Here is a 16,200-nt window from a genome sequence, read left to right on the forward strand (position 1 = left end):
CTTCAACTTTTTTTTTTTAGTATTATTTAGCAGCAGAACAGCAGCAGCCATGTTAATGTAAGAAGCTACTAATTTCACATTATCTTTTTCAACATGTTTGCTAGCTCTTCTGGGTTTGACTTTCTCACAACATATCTTGAGAATACAATGCTATTTGTCTAACTTAAAATGTCACAGCTTCCTGCCATCCAACTTTGGATATCAATCCAGGCTTTTAACTCCAATAGCATACAATAATAAATAAGGCAGAGACTTAAAGACAAGTATATGATCATAGTGGATGGATTACTTAACCAACCAAATCTTTGCAAGCTGATTTTTATAGTGTACACAATGTAAAAGTATTCTAATTCTTAAAGTATTTATTGATTGAAAGAAATTTGGGGAATTTCACATATTTTCTTTCTTTCTGAGAGATGAGAATACTGTTATCAATCTTGTGTATGTGCTTTAAAAAGCTGGAGCTGGGAGGTGTTTAGCCTAGTTTAGCATAAACATTGGAAGCAGAGGGGAAACAGCTAGCCTGGCTCTCTGCGAAGACAAAATATGTCTGCCAACACCTCTAAAACTCATTATTTAATGAATTAATGTCCGTAAACAAAGAGAAATGTAAAATTGCTCGGTCAGTTGCCTGGAAACCTCACTGCGATGCTCAGTTGTTGTTCACCAAGAAGGAGTTACACCATGTAACCCCTAAAACTACTTTATCTGTCTGTGGAGGATAAATAATAAAGATACAAAATGTTGATGTGTGCTTTAGAGGGGTTGATAGGTGTATTTCTGAGCTCTGGACAGAGCCAGGCTAGCTGGTTCCAGTCTTTTTGCTAAGCTAGGCTAAACTCCTCCCAGCTCCAACTCCATATTTATTGGAGTGACATGAGGCTGGTATTAATCTTCTTGTCTACTTCTCGGAAAGAAAGCGAATAAGCACAATAAGTTACTCTAAGTGTGCAGGGTTAGCCAAGGTAGGAAAAACAGTCTGAAAGATTTAAAATGGGCAGCTGTAGTGAAATGTTTACACAATTTGTCAAAAATGGGCTTCAACATGCAAAATCTTAAGTATAGTGCTTTAGTATGAGATGAATGATACAAGTAATCTGTTTTAAATAAGCTTAACTCCAGCCAGTCTTCCATATAGATTTAACTTTTCAGCACATAGCACAGTGCTAATGTGTAAATTATTTACCTCTGAATCACAGAGGTGTATCGAAGTGAGTGTGCTTGTGAGTACGGCTGTGTGTAATTGTATGTGTGTGTTTTGGGGGGTTGAGGTACTTTAGGTCATGGCTCAGTACACCGACACATTGCTGCACTCTGGTACCCTTTTTCCTCACAGCAGCCTGTGCCAGCTGCTCCATGTGGCTTTTGTTATAGTCAAGCCAGACAAAGCCAAGATTCTTATTAAATGGGAGCAAACACACACACACATACACACACACAAGAGAAGAGATGTTCATCTGATGACTTGACATGTTGCATTTGATTCACAGCATACTCCAGACTTATAAAGGGCAGCCTTGAAATGACATTATTTGAAAAGCATGTAACAGACTGAAAGCAGTAAAGAAAAAGAGGAAAGGAAAGTAGAGGAAAATCTGTTTTATCTATCATAATTATAGGCTAGACAGTGAATGGGGAGATGGTTTTATGAAGCTACAATAAGCTGCCAGTCAGTTTTACAAGTCATGTTCTTTTGCCTCCTTCAGGCTTTCAGCTCTTACCGGTTTCCTCCATTCACACACACATAGACACTTGCCACATCATCACCAAACCTTCTTTATCTCTGTTTCTCTGCAGAACATAGACATCCAGAACTTTTCGTCCAGTTGGAGTGATGGGATGGCTTTCTGCGCTCTGGTTCACTCCTTCTTCCCCACTGAGTTTGACTACAATTCTCTGTCGCCCACCAACCGCAAACACAACTTTGAACTGGCTTTTGGAACTGCAGAGTGAGTGGGCAGCCATGTCAGACTATGAATGCAATCAAAGATTTTAAAAGTGGTTTATTTTTCTGATATGGTGCAATTTCATTAATTACATATTAATTGTAGGATTGATTATGTTAACACAAAGAGCTAACAGTGAGACACAGAGGCATCTCTATTGTATATGATACAGTGCTGTTTCAGAGGTTTTCCAGCATAGAGACAGTGTATAAAAACTAAAAACAGTCTGCATACTGATAGTTCAGTTTGTGTGAACATAAATCAGACATATTAATTGTGATAAGTTTAGGACAAAATATTGGCTAACTTCACAGTCTTACTGCTTATCAGAATTTTTTAGTGCAATTTTTTCCCTGTGATTAATGGCACAAATTTCCCATTACAATCTTTTTTTTAAGGAATTGTTAAACATTTTGGGAAATATACTTACTTGCTTATCCTGAGAGTTAGATGAGAACATCGATACCAATGTCAGACATGAGCAGCATCAATCTTCTCATTTCACTCTTGCAGAGACAGCAAATAAACATATCTCCCAAAAAGTCAAACTATTTGTTTGAATCCATGATATTAAATGAACTTTTATGTAGCTTAACTTCTCACTGCTGTCATCACACAACAGCAGAAATGCTCTTTTGTTAATTAAGAGTCAGCTTAGGTTTCTGAATTTTCTGCTGAATCAGCCTTAAAGGATTTATGGGCTACATTAACAATGCAAGTATCATTGTGTCTGATTTGTTTTTTTATTCCTTTCATTTTATAGCCCTCTATTATTTTATATGAGAGAACGTAACATTCCCGCATATACTTTGTACCACATGCTGCTCTTTGACATGTTTGATGAAAGGTGTGCATTCCTTTTGCCTGACTCCATGTCTTCACATATTATTATTCACATATTATTGCTCCCTAAGACAGACAGAGAACATACAGGCTGCATACTGTAGATCAGACATTATACAGGCCTAACAACACATAGCAGGGCTTAAATAACATCACTCCATGTAAGAATGTGTTATTCTTTGACCGATAGCGCTGCTGCAGAATTAAGCTGATTTGACTCGAAAACAATATTCTCTTGGTCCACAGAATCAATCCTCCATATACAGTGTCAGCTTTAGATTTGACCTCTTAAAGAGATCACAGATGACAGACTTATAGGACAATAAATATATATGAGTTATTACATGCAATAATTCCTTCTTCTCTTTCCTTCTTCAACCCTGAAAACATGTTTGTTAGCGTGTGAAGGAAAAGTCTGTGTTTTCATCAGAACCCTCCAAGACACAATATTAGATACATAGTATGACTTTAGACAGGTTAGATTGATACATCAGGATTATACTGGTCTGGTTTTTGTGTGTTTCAGAGGCTTTTCCAGCCTGGCAGCAATGAAATTCTGACTTTTCAAATCTCTTTTTGATTAAATTCTAGATAAAAGATATTCATGCTGTATAAAGTTTCCCTTCCCCTGCAGCTGAGCTGACTTGTTTCTCTGTCTGTGTCTCCAGAGTGAAGGCAGGCTGCGACCGGCTGATCGAGGTGGATGACATGATGATCATGGGGCGTAAACCAGATCCCATGTGTGTCTTCACCTACGTCCAGTCCCTCTACAACCACCTGCGCAAGTTTGAGTGAAGCTCAAACATCGAGGATCTCATCATCTGCACCGTTCTCATTTGAGTCTCAACCTTTTTCAACCCTGTTCTTTGTCAAGTGTTGAGGGATGGGATGTTCTTCTTATTCTCTGTACTCTGTACTTTACTTGAGCTGAGAGGAGATCCAGAGCTGGCATGGGTGCACTTTGAAAAGACTAGACCGCCCTCTGGTGATGGATCAGTGAACATTCATCCACATGCTGCAGGAAAAGCCTCCTCGATGCCTCGCTCATGGGCTCACACCTCAGTTCACAGATACACAGTGGACATTAACTCCTGGGGAGATTATTGTGTATGTAAGAGTACAGCAATGAAGACCATTCATTTAGTCACAAATGTCAGGGTTGGTTTGTCAACAGTTTTTCTTCTGTGTGTGTGTGTTTGTCTTGAGGTATACAGTGTTGAACTGTTGCTGTGTTGTATAAATCTTTATTACTGTGACACTTGAATATGAGTGTCTATATTAACCTTTAACATTGCACCAATGGAGAGGAGGTATATTTCACAAATGTCACTGAAGAACTAAACTGTAGGCGCCTGTTTGTGATGGAGACTTAGTTAACTTGAGGTCTTTGATTAAAGCTATATAGAAAATGAATGTATGTGTTTGTACAATGGAAATTGTTGCTGAGTGATTTTCACTGTACGTCCACATATGCTGTGATATCATGTTATTTAGATGATGCTGAGATATGGAAAACTAAATCAATAAATTGTACTGTTTGACACCTAACTGTGTATATAGTGTTACTGACTGGGTATCAGAGGGTAAAATTCTGCACAGCAAAAAAGGGAAAAAGGTGAAACAAATTGTAACATCACGAAACACTATCTACGATGAAAGAAAAGATAAAACATAGAAAGAAAAATGTTTATGTAATGTCAGAAAAATGGCAAAATAACTTTTCATTCTCAATTTTAAAAATCTATTTAGTTAAAAGTATATTGATTTGGAGATAAAGTTTATTTCCTTTACCTGTTTATCTGCTACTTTTGGATTGACCCCACATTTCCTTCCAAATATTTAACAGAATTTCAGCCTTTTTGTTGCCCTCAAAGCTTCTTATTACCTTCATTGTTCCCAATATTTCTTGGCAGCATATTAAAATGCTGCATGAAAAAAAAGGCTAATAACAAACACACAGGCTAGTAAAATCAAATGAATGCAACAACCACCCCACTGTTCCCTCATCCTGATCAGTTTTACACAATGTTTATTATTGGCATCAAGAGCTCATGTGTCTTAAAATATCAGAAAATATACTTCCATACACTCATAGCTTCATAATGTCTACATAACAATGTCTGATACATGTGGAAGCTAATTACGGCTAATTTCCATTCAGTGTTGGGTGATCATTTGTTGAACATTTATAAACTCCTGTTGGTTAAAGTGTAAATCAACACTGAACCCCCAAGGGTAGAAAATTGCTACTGCACTGTTGTATGTGGCTGCAAACAGTCCAGCTAAAGCTAAAGCAGGAGGCGGGAGGTCACATTACTGAGCAGTATGCTGGTAAGAGACTATAAATCACTGTGGGTCATCTCAAAAATCTCCAAACAATGTGCTGATAAAAGACAAATGAAGACTCATATGAGCATTACTGTATACTTTAATGTGAGGTGGGCTGACAGAAAGACAAGCAGCACAAATGAAATACTAACACACACACACACACACACACACACACACACACAATCATCACATCTCTGCTGATCAGAGTGTGAACAACATGCTGTTAAACAAAGGGGTCAGTGTGACATGAACAGTATAATATGACCAAACTGCCCACAAGCAGCATGCTGCAGGAGACAGAAATTATTTGTATAAGGAGCCTTTGAATTAAAATGTATGTATTTAGATATAATCACAATCAAATTATTAAATCACACTTGCTGCAATCAATTACATCGTATTTGTTCTCAATGTTTCATTGTTAGCCAAACTAATCTACCACAGGCCACTTTTTACGAATCTTACTTAAATGTTTCTTGAAAGTAGAATAATACAGATCCCTGCATATGAAAATTATTTGTAAATAAGTTTGTATTGGATTAGTTTGTATTATTTGTATTGTATTTGCATTGGAATCATGTGACATGAAATAAAAAGGTTAGACTAGATTAAATCCTGTATGACCTACTTGGATAATTCAGTAAAATAATTTAATGTCTGACAGATAAAGTTAGAAGATTCATGTTTTGTCGACTGGACGCAAACATGACTTAGTGAATGAATGAGGAATTGGTCAATGTTTAATTTAAAAAATTCTAATAATGCATATTTTTTGTAAAGTTAGAGGCAAGACGCAAAATGTATTTATAGCATGAACGAATTTTTCTGTGGACAAAATGACGCACTGATCGACTAAATAGAGTTATAAGTTAAGTCTGTGTCCAATTTTAAAAATCGATCATTTGTGCTTTTATTCCCCTGATCTAATATTAAAATTATAGCCTAAATATCTTTGTTGGATCTATTACCAAACACTTGGTTATTATATCCCAAAACTCTTCAGATACAGACAGCTTTTGGACAGTTGTTGCACACAGACAGACAGTAAACATCTCTGCCCGGCTGTCACTAACTGGGGATTAAAAGCAGAGGTGAATAACACCTGGATTTGCTGGGTGCTGGGTGCTGGGTGGGGGGGGTGTGGGGGTGTCCCTCTGGATATAAGAGGTGGTCACTACTCGTCAGTCGCTGAGCATCAGCTGTCAGATCGTCAGTGGATGTGTGTGTGTGTATGTGTGTGTGTGAGGAGTTATGGCTCTGTTCATGGACGCAGATTTCTCTCTACTCAAGCAGACCCAGCAGAAAGACATGATGGATTTTAAGGCGTTATTCGGAGAACAGGATCCCTGCAAAGGTGAGTCAGTCAAACATCAATTAGAAGAAAATTATGTTTCTTATGTCCTCAATAAATTTCAGTTTTTAAAAAAACACACCAAATATAAATGAATTATTCAGTTAAATATGCTACTATCTTTTATAGAGATAATTATTTTTTCAGAACATAATTTAAAAAAAACAACAGAAATGAATCCAACATAAAAATGACTAAAATAAAAAAGGTGTTGATGTGGGCTTATATAAACCATATAAACGTGGAGAAAAACTTTGTAAACGTGGAAAAAAGGACATGAAACTATCCGTCATAAATCCAGATACCTGTCTGTTAAATTGAGAGACAACATTTCACAGTAGCCTGTTTGTTAGTGAATAAATAGTGAACCTCTTGTTGCTTAATCATCATAAAATATTCCATTAATACGGTTGGAAAATGTAGATAAAAAAAGTGAAAACACACATTAAATGTTTTCACTGTGACCAAAAGAAAATAAATTGCATAATCTTTTTTTTTACAAACTGGAAAAAAATATGTAAAGGTCTCTATACTTAAAAAATTCCAACATATTGAATTTCCTCCATTCTTCTTATTGTATTTCACATAATTGAATTTCGTTTGGTTTTAACATTTCCTGTGTGATTTGGACTGTCTCTCTTTCCTCTGTGATGTCATGACTGAAGAGGTGCGCAGTGAAAGCGCCGTGTCTTCCCCGGAGCCGGACCGGGCCGCGAGTCTGATGGAGGGTCAGCGGAAGAGGAAGAGGACCATCTTCAGCCGGGCCCAGCTGTCTGAGCTGGAGCAGGCCTTCGCTGTGACTCCCTACCCAGACATCACCCTTAGGGAGAGGCTGGCCGCTCACACACACCTGCCCGAGAGCAAGATACAGGTGATTTAGGTCATTTAGAGAATATATAGTGACTAAAAGCTTATTAAAGCTCAGTGTTTTAGGTGTGAGTTTTAGTTTATGTAAGCCCTAAAGGGAGTCGTTGGTAGTGATGAACCCACAAAGATTTATCACCCAGTTCTTCAGTTTCTTCAGCTTTACTGAGCATTTTAGCCTCTTTCAGCTCAATGTTTTTGGTTTTCTAACCGCATCTGTAATGTTTTACTCTCAAAGAATTATTTTGGCAGCAGCGGGTAGCTGTTTTCCATTTTTGTTTTCTGTTGTTTCTGCTGCCCCCAAGTGGCCAAAAATCAGTTATTGCACGTTTCAAAAATATATTTCTGGCTGTTTTGCTGATGAAAACTACAAAATTGAATTAGAATCCAGAAAGATAGGAATACCCAGCAGAGTGGTTCATCCATATTTTTCTGTAGCACAACCAACCAAAAGTGAACTCTAATTCAGAAAAGTCATGACATTTCTCACAGGTGTGGTTCCAAAACCGAAGAGCCAGAAGTATCAAGACTGGGAGACTCCCCAAGTCCACCAAGCATGTCCTAGGAGGCAGAGTGCTTGCGGAGCCCACCCCAGGGCCTGTGGCCTCAGCTTTCCCCGCCCCAACCACCCTGGCAGACATATTCAGGCCAGAGCACAACCACCCCTGTGAGGATGTCCCTCAAATCTACTCCGACTGGATCCAAATCTACAGCAACCAACCTCCATCTTCCTCAGCTCTCCACCAGCAGCCCACACTCGGCTCCCCAAAACTCCCTGAGTCTCGTCTCTGGGAAGAGGAGCACCACCAGCGGCAGCACCTGGGATCAGCTCTCCCCGGTTTCCTCCCCGGCTCATTTGCCCAGCCCCTCACCAGGCAGCCTCATCACTCGGCCTCCAACCGCTCCTACCAGGCCTTCAGGAACTTCAAGCCCCAGAGTCTGGCTCCATCTGGGGCTCATCAGAGTGTGTACGGAGGGAGCGCTGGAGGTGGAGGTCACGCTTCTGTAGACCAGGTGGTCCCTTCCCACCCTCAGCCAATGTACTGGGAGGTAACTCAAGGCCAGGGACACCACCACCACCATCATCACCCACAAATGGGACCACAGACCTCCATGGGCTACATCTCAGACCTGATCTACAACGCTGCTATTGTCACCAACTTTCTGGAATTCTGATGAGTCCAGATGTGGAGCATGATATGTGGAAAACATGTGGATGATGGACATGATATGTGGATATTGTTGCGATCAAGGCTCCTGTCTTGGACTCCTTTGTATTTCCCTTTATATCACCTTGTGTGTCTAAATGTGTCTGTTCAGTTCAATGTTCAGAGTTTAATGTTCATCAAGCACACCTCTCATATACTATACAGTTGTTTTCAAGTTGTTGTTGGTTTGTCCTTATAATTGTTTTTAGTATGTTCCAGTCATGTTTTAAATATGTTAGCGATTCATGTGATTTATGTCATCCCAGCCCTCAGCTGAGTTTACAATTGCTTTGGCTCAGTTATCACATCAGGTTTATAATGAGCAAAACTCTCAATGCAAAAAGCCAAACTGAGCAGCCAAATCCTTCATTTTAAACACAAAATGTTGTTGTACAAAGTGCAAAACAAGAAATCATGTTCAGTCCTCAAAATACAGACACTGTACAGTTCATTCTCAGTGTTTGTGCGCTGAAGTCTTCAAGTTTCCACACCACATTTGAGAAAGTTACATAGTGGACTATGATTGGCTCCAAACTAGTTGTGATGTCACAAATCATTCTTGTACAGTAGATACACACCTTGAAGTAAGTTTTAAAATGAGCACAGAGAAACTTTCCTCCCTCAGCAGATGAATATAAAAAACAACTCCGCACATACATCAGTCTGCTCACTGAAGCTCAAACATCCAACTGTAGAAGCAAAACACATTTTTGAGTGGAGGGGGACTTAAACATTACCAGATGAACAGCTTTGCAGCAGAATTTCTAATTACTTTGCCAACACATATTTCAAATGCAAGGCAGCAGTGGAAAATAAAAGGAAAAATAAGTATTACCGTATTTCCCTTTTGTTTCTATCACAGTCAAAATGTTGAATGTACTGAGTGTCTGTTACAGAAGTAACAGTAACTGTGTTTAAGTTATGCTTTCCAGCATTACTCCAGCTCACTGTGTTTTAGATATGTAAGGTCTGGTGTCTTGAAAACAAACTATTTGTGGTGACTGCAGTGTGACTCTAAATTTCATCATCTACTGCATATTTACAACAATAGAATATATTCAATAAATAAAATGAAAGTTTTCAAATGTGATTCTCACTCTACATCATTTCAAATACTGACATCTGCATAAATTATTTTTTTTTCTCACTGCAATCTCGAAGAAATGACTGCTGCAGACTCTGTCAGCTGTTTAACAGAATTATTTGATCTTGACCATTTTATTTAAAATGCAACGATGTACTCATCATAAATTCAGTGATGGACATGAGCATGATGTTCTGATAAACTCACTGTATGATCTTTTACCTAATTGATATTTTCACTTTGTGTGCTATGTGAGATATTGAGGCCCAAATTAAGAATACATCATTTTTGTGAAATGTGAGTTTTGCTAATAAAATTGAACCAAAGCAACTGAAAAGCAAATTCAGTAATGCAGAAAGGTGAATAGTCATGCACATATAAACTCAGAACTTGTTCCGGTATGTTTCTAGTCTCATTTTGATACTTTCTAACTAAATAAAGGACTAATCCAAAGATTCAGAGAACAGCTCATAAACTCAGTAACCCACCAACTTGTCTCTACAGTGGAATCACTTGTACTTGGATTCTTCTCACAGCTGCCAGCTCCTGTTTACCGTGCCATGTTTAATGCTGCGACCCCACAAGTATTATCTTTCAAAACATTCTGATTAAAATGATTCCTTGTGGTAAGATACCATGACAGGAATAATTATTTTCTAAGTCAAAATATATTGTTTTTTATATCTCTCTGTACTGTAAGCATCAAGAGGGTTAGATGGACAGAGGGAAGAAAAAAATGAAAAATAAGAACTAAATTAAAGCCAGAGCTCAGGGTCTATCAGCTTACAGGCTCTGTAATTCTGCCTGGATTTAAGTTTTGAAATATTACATGAGAGGTATAATACAGAGGCAAATATGACAGACAGTAGTGCACACTGTTCGTCCAGCTCTGGACAGTGATCTCTGCATATCATAATCATCTTTAATACCAAATAATCTTTCAATAAACCTTTAATCCGGGTGTCAAATCTCAGATCTTAGGAAGATACTTTTTTTTTTGTATTCCAGATGTAGTTACATCTTTTAATCCCCCCACTGATATGACAGGACTTGACAAGAGGAGGATGGGATAGTTTACAGAAAATATGAATTCATATCTCAAGACAGGATCAGAGAAAACAGATCCTCTTGTATTGGAATTGTTTTGAAATAAGATGCTGAATGCAGTAAATCTTTTATCATGGCTACTGTACCCCTGTTTGTTTTTGATGTGTTGGTTGTCCCTATAATTCATTTCAAAGCAGATACAGTAATCACAGATCAGACAATTATTCCCACATCTGTCAGGTGGAGAAGGATGATAAAATAATTCAAGAGCAAGTCAGTAAACAGTATTATTAACTGATGCCACAGCTGGCGGGCTATTTGGAAGAGTCAAAACAAAGGAAACTACAGAGCAAAATTTAACAAAACAACTTGACAAAATAACTTAATTCAAGGTCCACTTACTAGCTTTTTTCCTGAGCTTTCACCTGCATCTCATGGTCATCATCAGTGAATGGAGTTTTCTCAATAGTGAAAGCTCAGGAAAAGGCTGGAAAAAATTAACTTCATATTTTTTCAAATGACTATTTCCAAAACTAAACTGCAGTGTTTGGAGGGAATGACAGTTACTGGCCATCGCTAATACTATTCAGCTGATACTAGTTTGTTTTTTTAGAAATGCCAGCGGCCAAAAACTATAATACTGATGATAATGTTGCTCAGTTTGTCCACCACTTTGGTCCAGACTGAAATATCTCAACAACTAATGTTCCATTGACATGACGTTTTGTACAATCCAACGGATTTAAATAATTCCCTGAGTTTTACTGTTGCGCCACCAGTTTCACTTTTGTGGTTTTGAGTGAAATATCTTGACAACTATTGCATGGTTTGGCATGAAATTTGGTACATTCACGTCCACCTCACAATGAATTGTAATAACTTTGGTGACCCATTAACTTCTCATTAACCTTAGCTTTACTTTATGCTTATAACGAATGTTGGCATGCGAACACACAAAACTAAGATGATGAAAGGTAACATTATACCTGCTAAACATCAGCATGTTAGCATTGTCATTGTTAGCCTATTAGTATGCTGACACTAGCATTTAGCTAAAGTACAACAGCACAGAGCCGCTAACGTGGATGTAGTTTCTTAGCCTTGTTGGAATAAACAGAATATAAACACTTCAGCTAAAAAGAAACAATGTGTCAAATTATTCAATTTTGTCTGGTACCTTAAATACTTTTATAGCTCTACACTTTTGATTTTGTTGACTTTTAATGATTTTATTGAACACATAAATATAATTACTTCTGAGAGCAGAAAAGAAGGAATCATAAGAAAATGACCAACATTCATTTTCACAGAGAAGAGCCAATGAGAAAGAAGAGGCAGAGGAAAAACATGGAACACAAAATATCTGTAAATAAATAAGAAATATCATTCATATTTTGATTTGATTTAAAAACAGTCTGTGCAGGTGGAATGTCATTAAAGATAAAGCACTAGTATTTGACAAAGAAGAGATATTTACAGATAAGAGGAATTTTGAACCAATTTGCTTTCTTGTAATGTTTCAGCTTCCATTTAGGAGAGGGATACAGGGATACAATTTGTAAATTCTCAGTAACTCTAATCTTACTCAGAAATTCCACTGGTTTTCCTTTCAAATAAAAGCAAAAAGTCCACAGGATTTTCAAGCAAAGTGAGAAGATATGTAGTCTTTCATGGATGCCAGAGTGACCAAAGTTCTCATTAGAGGGCTGCTATTGTTTGCTGGTTTTGCTTCCCAACATTATTGTGCTTCCCTCGTTTGCTGTGTGTGGCCGGTTGCTATGGTTCCCCAAGTTCTCCCTCCATGGTCCGGACCAGGACGTACAGCTCAGCAAGCCCGACTACAGATGCAGCGATCACAGCTGATATTACTCTCTGAAAAACAAGTGTAAGGCCAGGTTACAGAACATTTAGAAGAATAAAAACTCTTTTTTAATTTGGGGATGCACACGACAATATATAGGGTGTTATAGGGTGATTTCAACTGATTTAGGGTGAGAATTTGTGTTTCCAACTAACATAAAAATGCGGATGAATAAAACATTTGAAAGATTTTGTATAATGCAACTTAATACACGAACACCACCTCTTCCACTCCCTCCGAAATGACCAAAGTTGAATAGTTTAAAAAACAAACAAAGACTAAACATGGTAAGTTTTATAAAGATAGAATTTGTTGCAGGGCTGTTGTACTGGACTCAACATAGTTTAGTTAGGTGTACCTAATATAGTGGCAACTGCATATATAGTATACATATAAATTAAATGTTCTCTTACCGCTGTGATCTCAGTGAACAGGTACTGACTGCCCATGTAGGAACAGGCAAAAGCAGCGACTACTGTCACCAGGAAGTTGAATACGGTCACCACCACGGCTTTGACTGATCGCACTGCAGGAACAGAGAAGGAAACAAGTTCATTGTCAATATGGTGCAACAAAATTCACTTTCTGTTTGCTGGACTTGTAATAATAACACAATACAAATTTTGTACATATGCACCACACTAACCTTGATGTCCAAAATCTGCCAGTGTTCCATTACGGTTGATTTCCTGAAGACAAGAAAGAAAAAGATATTCATTACATTATGCAATATGTGCAAGTATTTACTGTGCGTGAAAATAAAACTCTGATCAACACTGTATTCCTCTGTAATGCAGTCAGTGTATGTTAGCTAGAATAATGAATTGGTAAAGACTAATGTAATCTGAAACAATGGAAGTAGATGTCCAAATTATTAACAAATAGTGTAAAATTGCTCCTGCTTTTAATGCTGCAGGAAATGACACTCATTTGCAGTACAGGCAGGTAAGTCATAACATCTTTACATCACATATTATATTTCTACTATACAATCTCTGACGAGGCCTGAAAGTTCTTGACACTGATAAACTAAGATGCTTGTAAGGTTAACATATAAGAACATTTACCTGAGTGTTTACGTTACGTGTGATCCGGTTGTATTCCTCATTGGCTAGTTTGGCTTTGATTTTCTCCAAACGTGCGACCAGCTCGGGGTTCTGAGGTAAGAGAGAAATGTCACAGTTTATTTCCAGCTCAGTTCCTGATTATACTGGTTTGATATTTCATACAGTTTTATCAGTTTCCCTCTCACTGACTTGCACTCATATTATATGGGAGTGACTGCTGAAACTTGTCATTGACAGTTATATTACAAACTGTAAATGTTCTCCCACTCAGAATTGTTAAAAGCCACTAAGACAACATTATTAAAACAGTCTGTAGACTATGGTTGCTCCTGATTAACTTTTACTCACATGTGTTAGAGTGTTAGCACAAATCACAAACTGTCAATTTTTCATTTTTTCATTTTAGTGGCATAAATGATCATTCTTTATACCTGACTTCAGGCATTTTTGTGTTGGTGACATTCTTATTTTACAGAAGAAGTTGAAGAAGAAATTGAGTCAATTGCCAAATTTGAAATAGTATTTATGAGAATTAGGAAGCTTGTCCCTACCGTCCTCCTCATATGTTGTGAGTACAGTATAAGAGTAATGTGTTAGACCAGAAATACAATATGACGAAATAAAGGTTGACAATGGTTTGACTTACTCTGGGAGGCTTCACAACCTCAGGTAGATGCAGTGAACTATCCTCCAGCAACTCATGCAGGTAGAAAGGATGCCCTAGAGGAAAACATTCATAAGGAAATGTTACTCAATATATTAACATTACATATTACTGACATAGCTTCAAGTACAAATGATCTTATTGCCTCACGTCAAATCTCTTTTGGTGCCACTCTTCAGCAAGGGTTTGCTAAAGCTACAAGTCTATAATATTGATATTATTACATGAGACTATAACCTGGGATGTTGATTATTGAAATATAGTGATATACAGTAGCTTAAATGGTTACTTTTCCTGGTCTTCAAGGTCAAGTAACACTTTAAGGATAAGTTCACAGTTTTTCCAGTCTGTCTTAAAACAACAGTCAGGTGTCCATATGAACAGTGAAAGAGGTTTCCCTCTCTGTAATCATTCCTCCTGTTCATACTGGTTATTAAAAGATCTCCTTCAAATGTGCTTTCAATGTAACTGATGGAGGCCAAAATCCACAGTGTGTCCACACAGTCATTTTGTGCAAAAATGCATTTAAAAGTTGATGTGAAGCTTATATGAGACTTTAGCAGTCTGAGTTAGTCATATCAAGTGGATATCTGCCACATTTACAATCTTTTTAGCATCAAATCCCCTCTTTGTGTTTCCTCTGATGGTGTTTCCCTGTTGAGCTGCGGTGGAAGTATAGTAACAAAAAGAGGAACTTTGGCACTAAAAAGACTGTAACGTTGGACGATATCTACTTGATTTGATTCATTTGGACGGCTGGATTTTGCCCCCCATCACTTACATTGTAAGTGCATTATGAAGGGATCTTCTAATGGTCAGTATGAACAGGAGGAATAATTACAGCAAGAAAAACCTCTTTTATTGTTCATGTGGGCACCTGACTGTTGTTTTAAGATAGACTTGAAAAATTGTGACCCTTTCCTTTAAAGAGTGACACGATATTTGTTACTCATCTGTTCTTGTTGAACATAAAAATGAGCAGCATATACCTCTACATGCGTCATATCATATGCGTTTCCTTTTTTTGGTTTTGAATCAGTCATAAATTACCAATATCCAAATACGTCAAATGGTACATGGTAAAATATTACAAAAATATCGACACATTATAGTTGTTGAGATAACTGCCCAGAAAAGACCACATACTGTATGGCTCTACTCTATTAAGTAAGTTTATCATGTTGATAACTATAATAACTCCACATGATTCAGCATCATTAGTCAGAGAACATGATAAACATATAAAAGACTCATCACCTTCATCCTGCAGGTGTTTCTTGAGTTTTCTCGCTGTACTGAAGGGCAGAGTTGTCGGCTCTGGTTTTTCAAGAATAATCTCCAGTTCTTCTCTCAGTCCTTGTGGCAGAGATGAGTCAGTCTTTTCCAACAGTTCCGCCACCCTGTTTCTGAATTTATCTCCCACCACAAATGCAGAAGCCATGCTTTAAATCCAACTGACTATCTCTGCTGTGACTCTATGCGATGCACTTATCTAGATAAAAACCCCCTTTGGCTTTTCTAAGTGAAGCAAGAGCAGCCAGCTTCAAAGTGTTATCAAAAAATAGCCAAAAATAAGTTTTAAAATCTGCTTTCTGTTAGCACGCGTTCACATTTAGCGTTTAACAGCAAACAACAGCTAGCTGTAAATACTAACAACCAAGTAAGCGACCATGTTGTTTGCCTTGTGACAAGGTGACGTAGTCGGTCACATGACCATCTGTGTGAAAATATATTTAAACTGCGCGTTTTGAAAATGATCAAGTATCATTAATAATCGTTGTGAAATTTTAAATTTTATCTGATAAGTGGAAAACAATATCATATTTTTTATCCATATTCAACTCAAATGTTGCTCGCGTCAGTCCACGTGAGCTCTTTTGGTGCCTTCATGGTCTCCCGTAAGCTCCTAAGGCCAAGATTGAAGGATTTTAACT

General features: G+C 37.6%; 3 protein-coding genes across 3 annotated transcripts in view; 2 read left to right on the plus strand and 1 right to left on the minus strand.

Moving 5' to 3' along the window:
• The window catches only part of smtnl (smoothelin, like), a 31,020-nt gene extending 26,683 nt beyond the window's left edge, over nucleotides 1-4,337 (plus strand). Inside the window, exons 9-10 of the mRNA XM_042413149.1 lie at nucleotides 1,798-1,949; nucleotides 3,458-4,337. Of these exons, the coding sequence (XP_042269083.1) occupies nucleotides 1,798-1,949; nucleotides 3,458-3,584 (279 nt within the window). The 3' untranslated portion in view covers nucleotides 3,585-4,337. The remainder of the gene's footprint in view (nucleotides 1-1,797; nucleotides 1,950-3,457) is intronic.
• A 2,034-nt stretch (nucleotides 4,338-6,371) lies between these two features.
• On the plus strand, nucleotides 6,372-10,196 carry sebox (SEBOX homeobox). Its single transcript, XM_042414586.1, has 3 exons — nucleotides 6,372-6,474; nucleotides 7,137-7,342; nucleotides 7,828-10,196. Exons 1-3 carry the CDS (start codon nucleotides 6,372-6,374, stop codon nucleotides 8,509-8,511), a joined length of 993 nt encoding a protein of 330 aa, XP_042270520.1. The 3' UTR covers nucleotides 8,512-10,196.
• Nucleotides 10,197-11,822: 1,626 nt separating this feature from the next.
• Nucleotides 11,823-15,966, minus strand: tmem199 (transmembrane protein 199). The gene is made up of 6 exons (XM_042414096.1): nucleotides 15,524-15,966; nucleotides 14,249-14,322; nucleotides 13,603-13,692; nucleotides 13,182-13,224; nucleotides 12,949-13,061; nucleotides 11,823-12,546 (listed from the first exon to the last, which is right to left on the minus strand). Exons 1-6 carry the CDS (start codon nucleotides 15,705-15,707, stop codon nucleotides 12,451-12,453), a joined length of 600 nt encoding a protein of 199 aa, XP_042270030.1. The 5' UTR covers nucleotides 15,708-15,966; the 3' UTR covers nucleotides 11,823-12,450.
• Nucleotides 15,967-16,200: the final 234 nt, after the last annotated feature.

The sequence above is a fragment of the Thunnus maccoyii genome, chromosome 6 (assembly GCF_910596095.1).
Source record: "Thunnus maccoyii chromosome 6, fThuMac1.1, whole genome shotgun sequence".
Lineage (NCBI taxonomy): Eukaryota > Metazoa > Chordata > Actinopteri > Scombriformes > Scombridae > Thunnus > Thunnus maccoyii.

What these genes read in the sequence shown, in the direction of transcription:
- sebox (XM_042414586.1), top strand. Translation starts at nt 6,372, where the DNA reads ATGGCTCTGTTCATGGACGCAGATTTCTCTCTACTCAAGCAGACCCAG. An exon ending in AGAACAGGATCCCTGCAAAG is followed by an intron (nt 6,475 to 7,136) that starts GTGAGTCAGTCA and finishes TCATGACTGAAG; the next exon opens with AGGTGCGCAGTGAAAGCGCC. An exon ending in TGCCCGAGAGCAAGATACAG is followed by an intron (nt 7,343 to 7,827) that starts GTGATTTAGGTC and finishes CATTTCTCACAG; the next exon opens with GTGTGGTTCCAAAACCGAAG.
- tmem199 (XM_042414096.1), bottom strand. Translation starts at nt 15,707, where the DNA reads ATGGCTTCTGCATTTGTGGTGGGAGATAAATTCAGAAACAGGGTGGCG. An exon ending in CACGTAACGTAAACACTCAG is followed by an intron (nt 13,225 to 13,602) that starts GTAAATGTTCTT and finishes TCTTGTCTTCAG; the next exon opens with GAAATCAACCGTAATGGAAC. An exon ending in GGCAGATTTTGGACATCAAG is followed by an intron (nt 13,062 to 13,181) that starts GTTAGTGTGGTG and finishes CTGTTCCTGCAG; the next exon opens with TGCGATCAGTCAAAGCCGTG.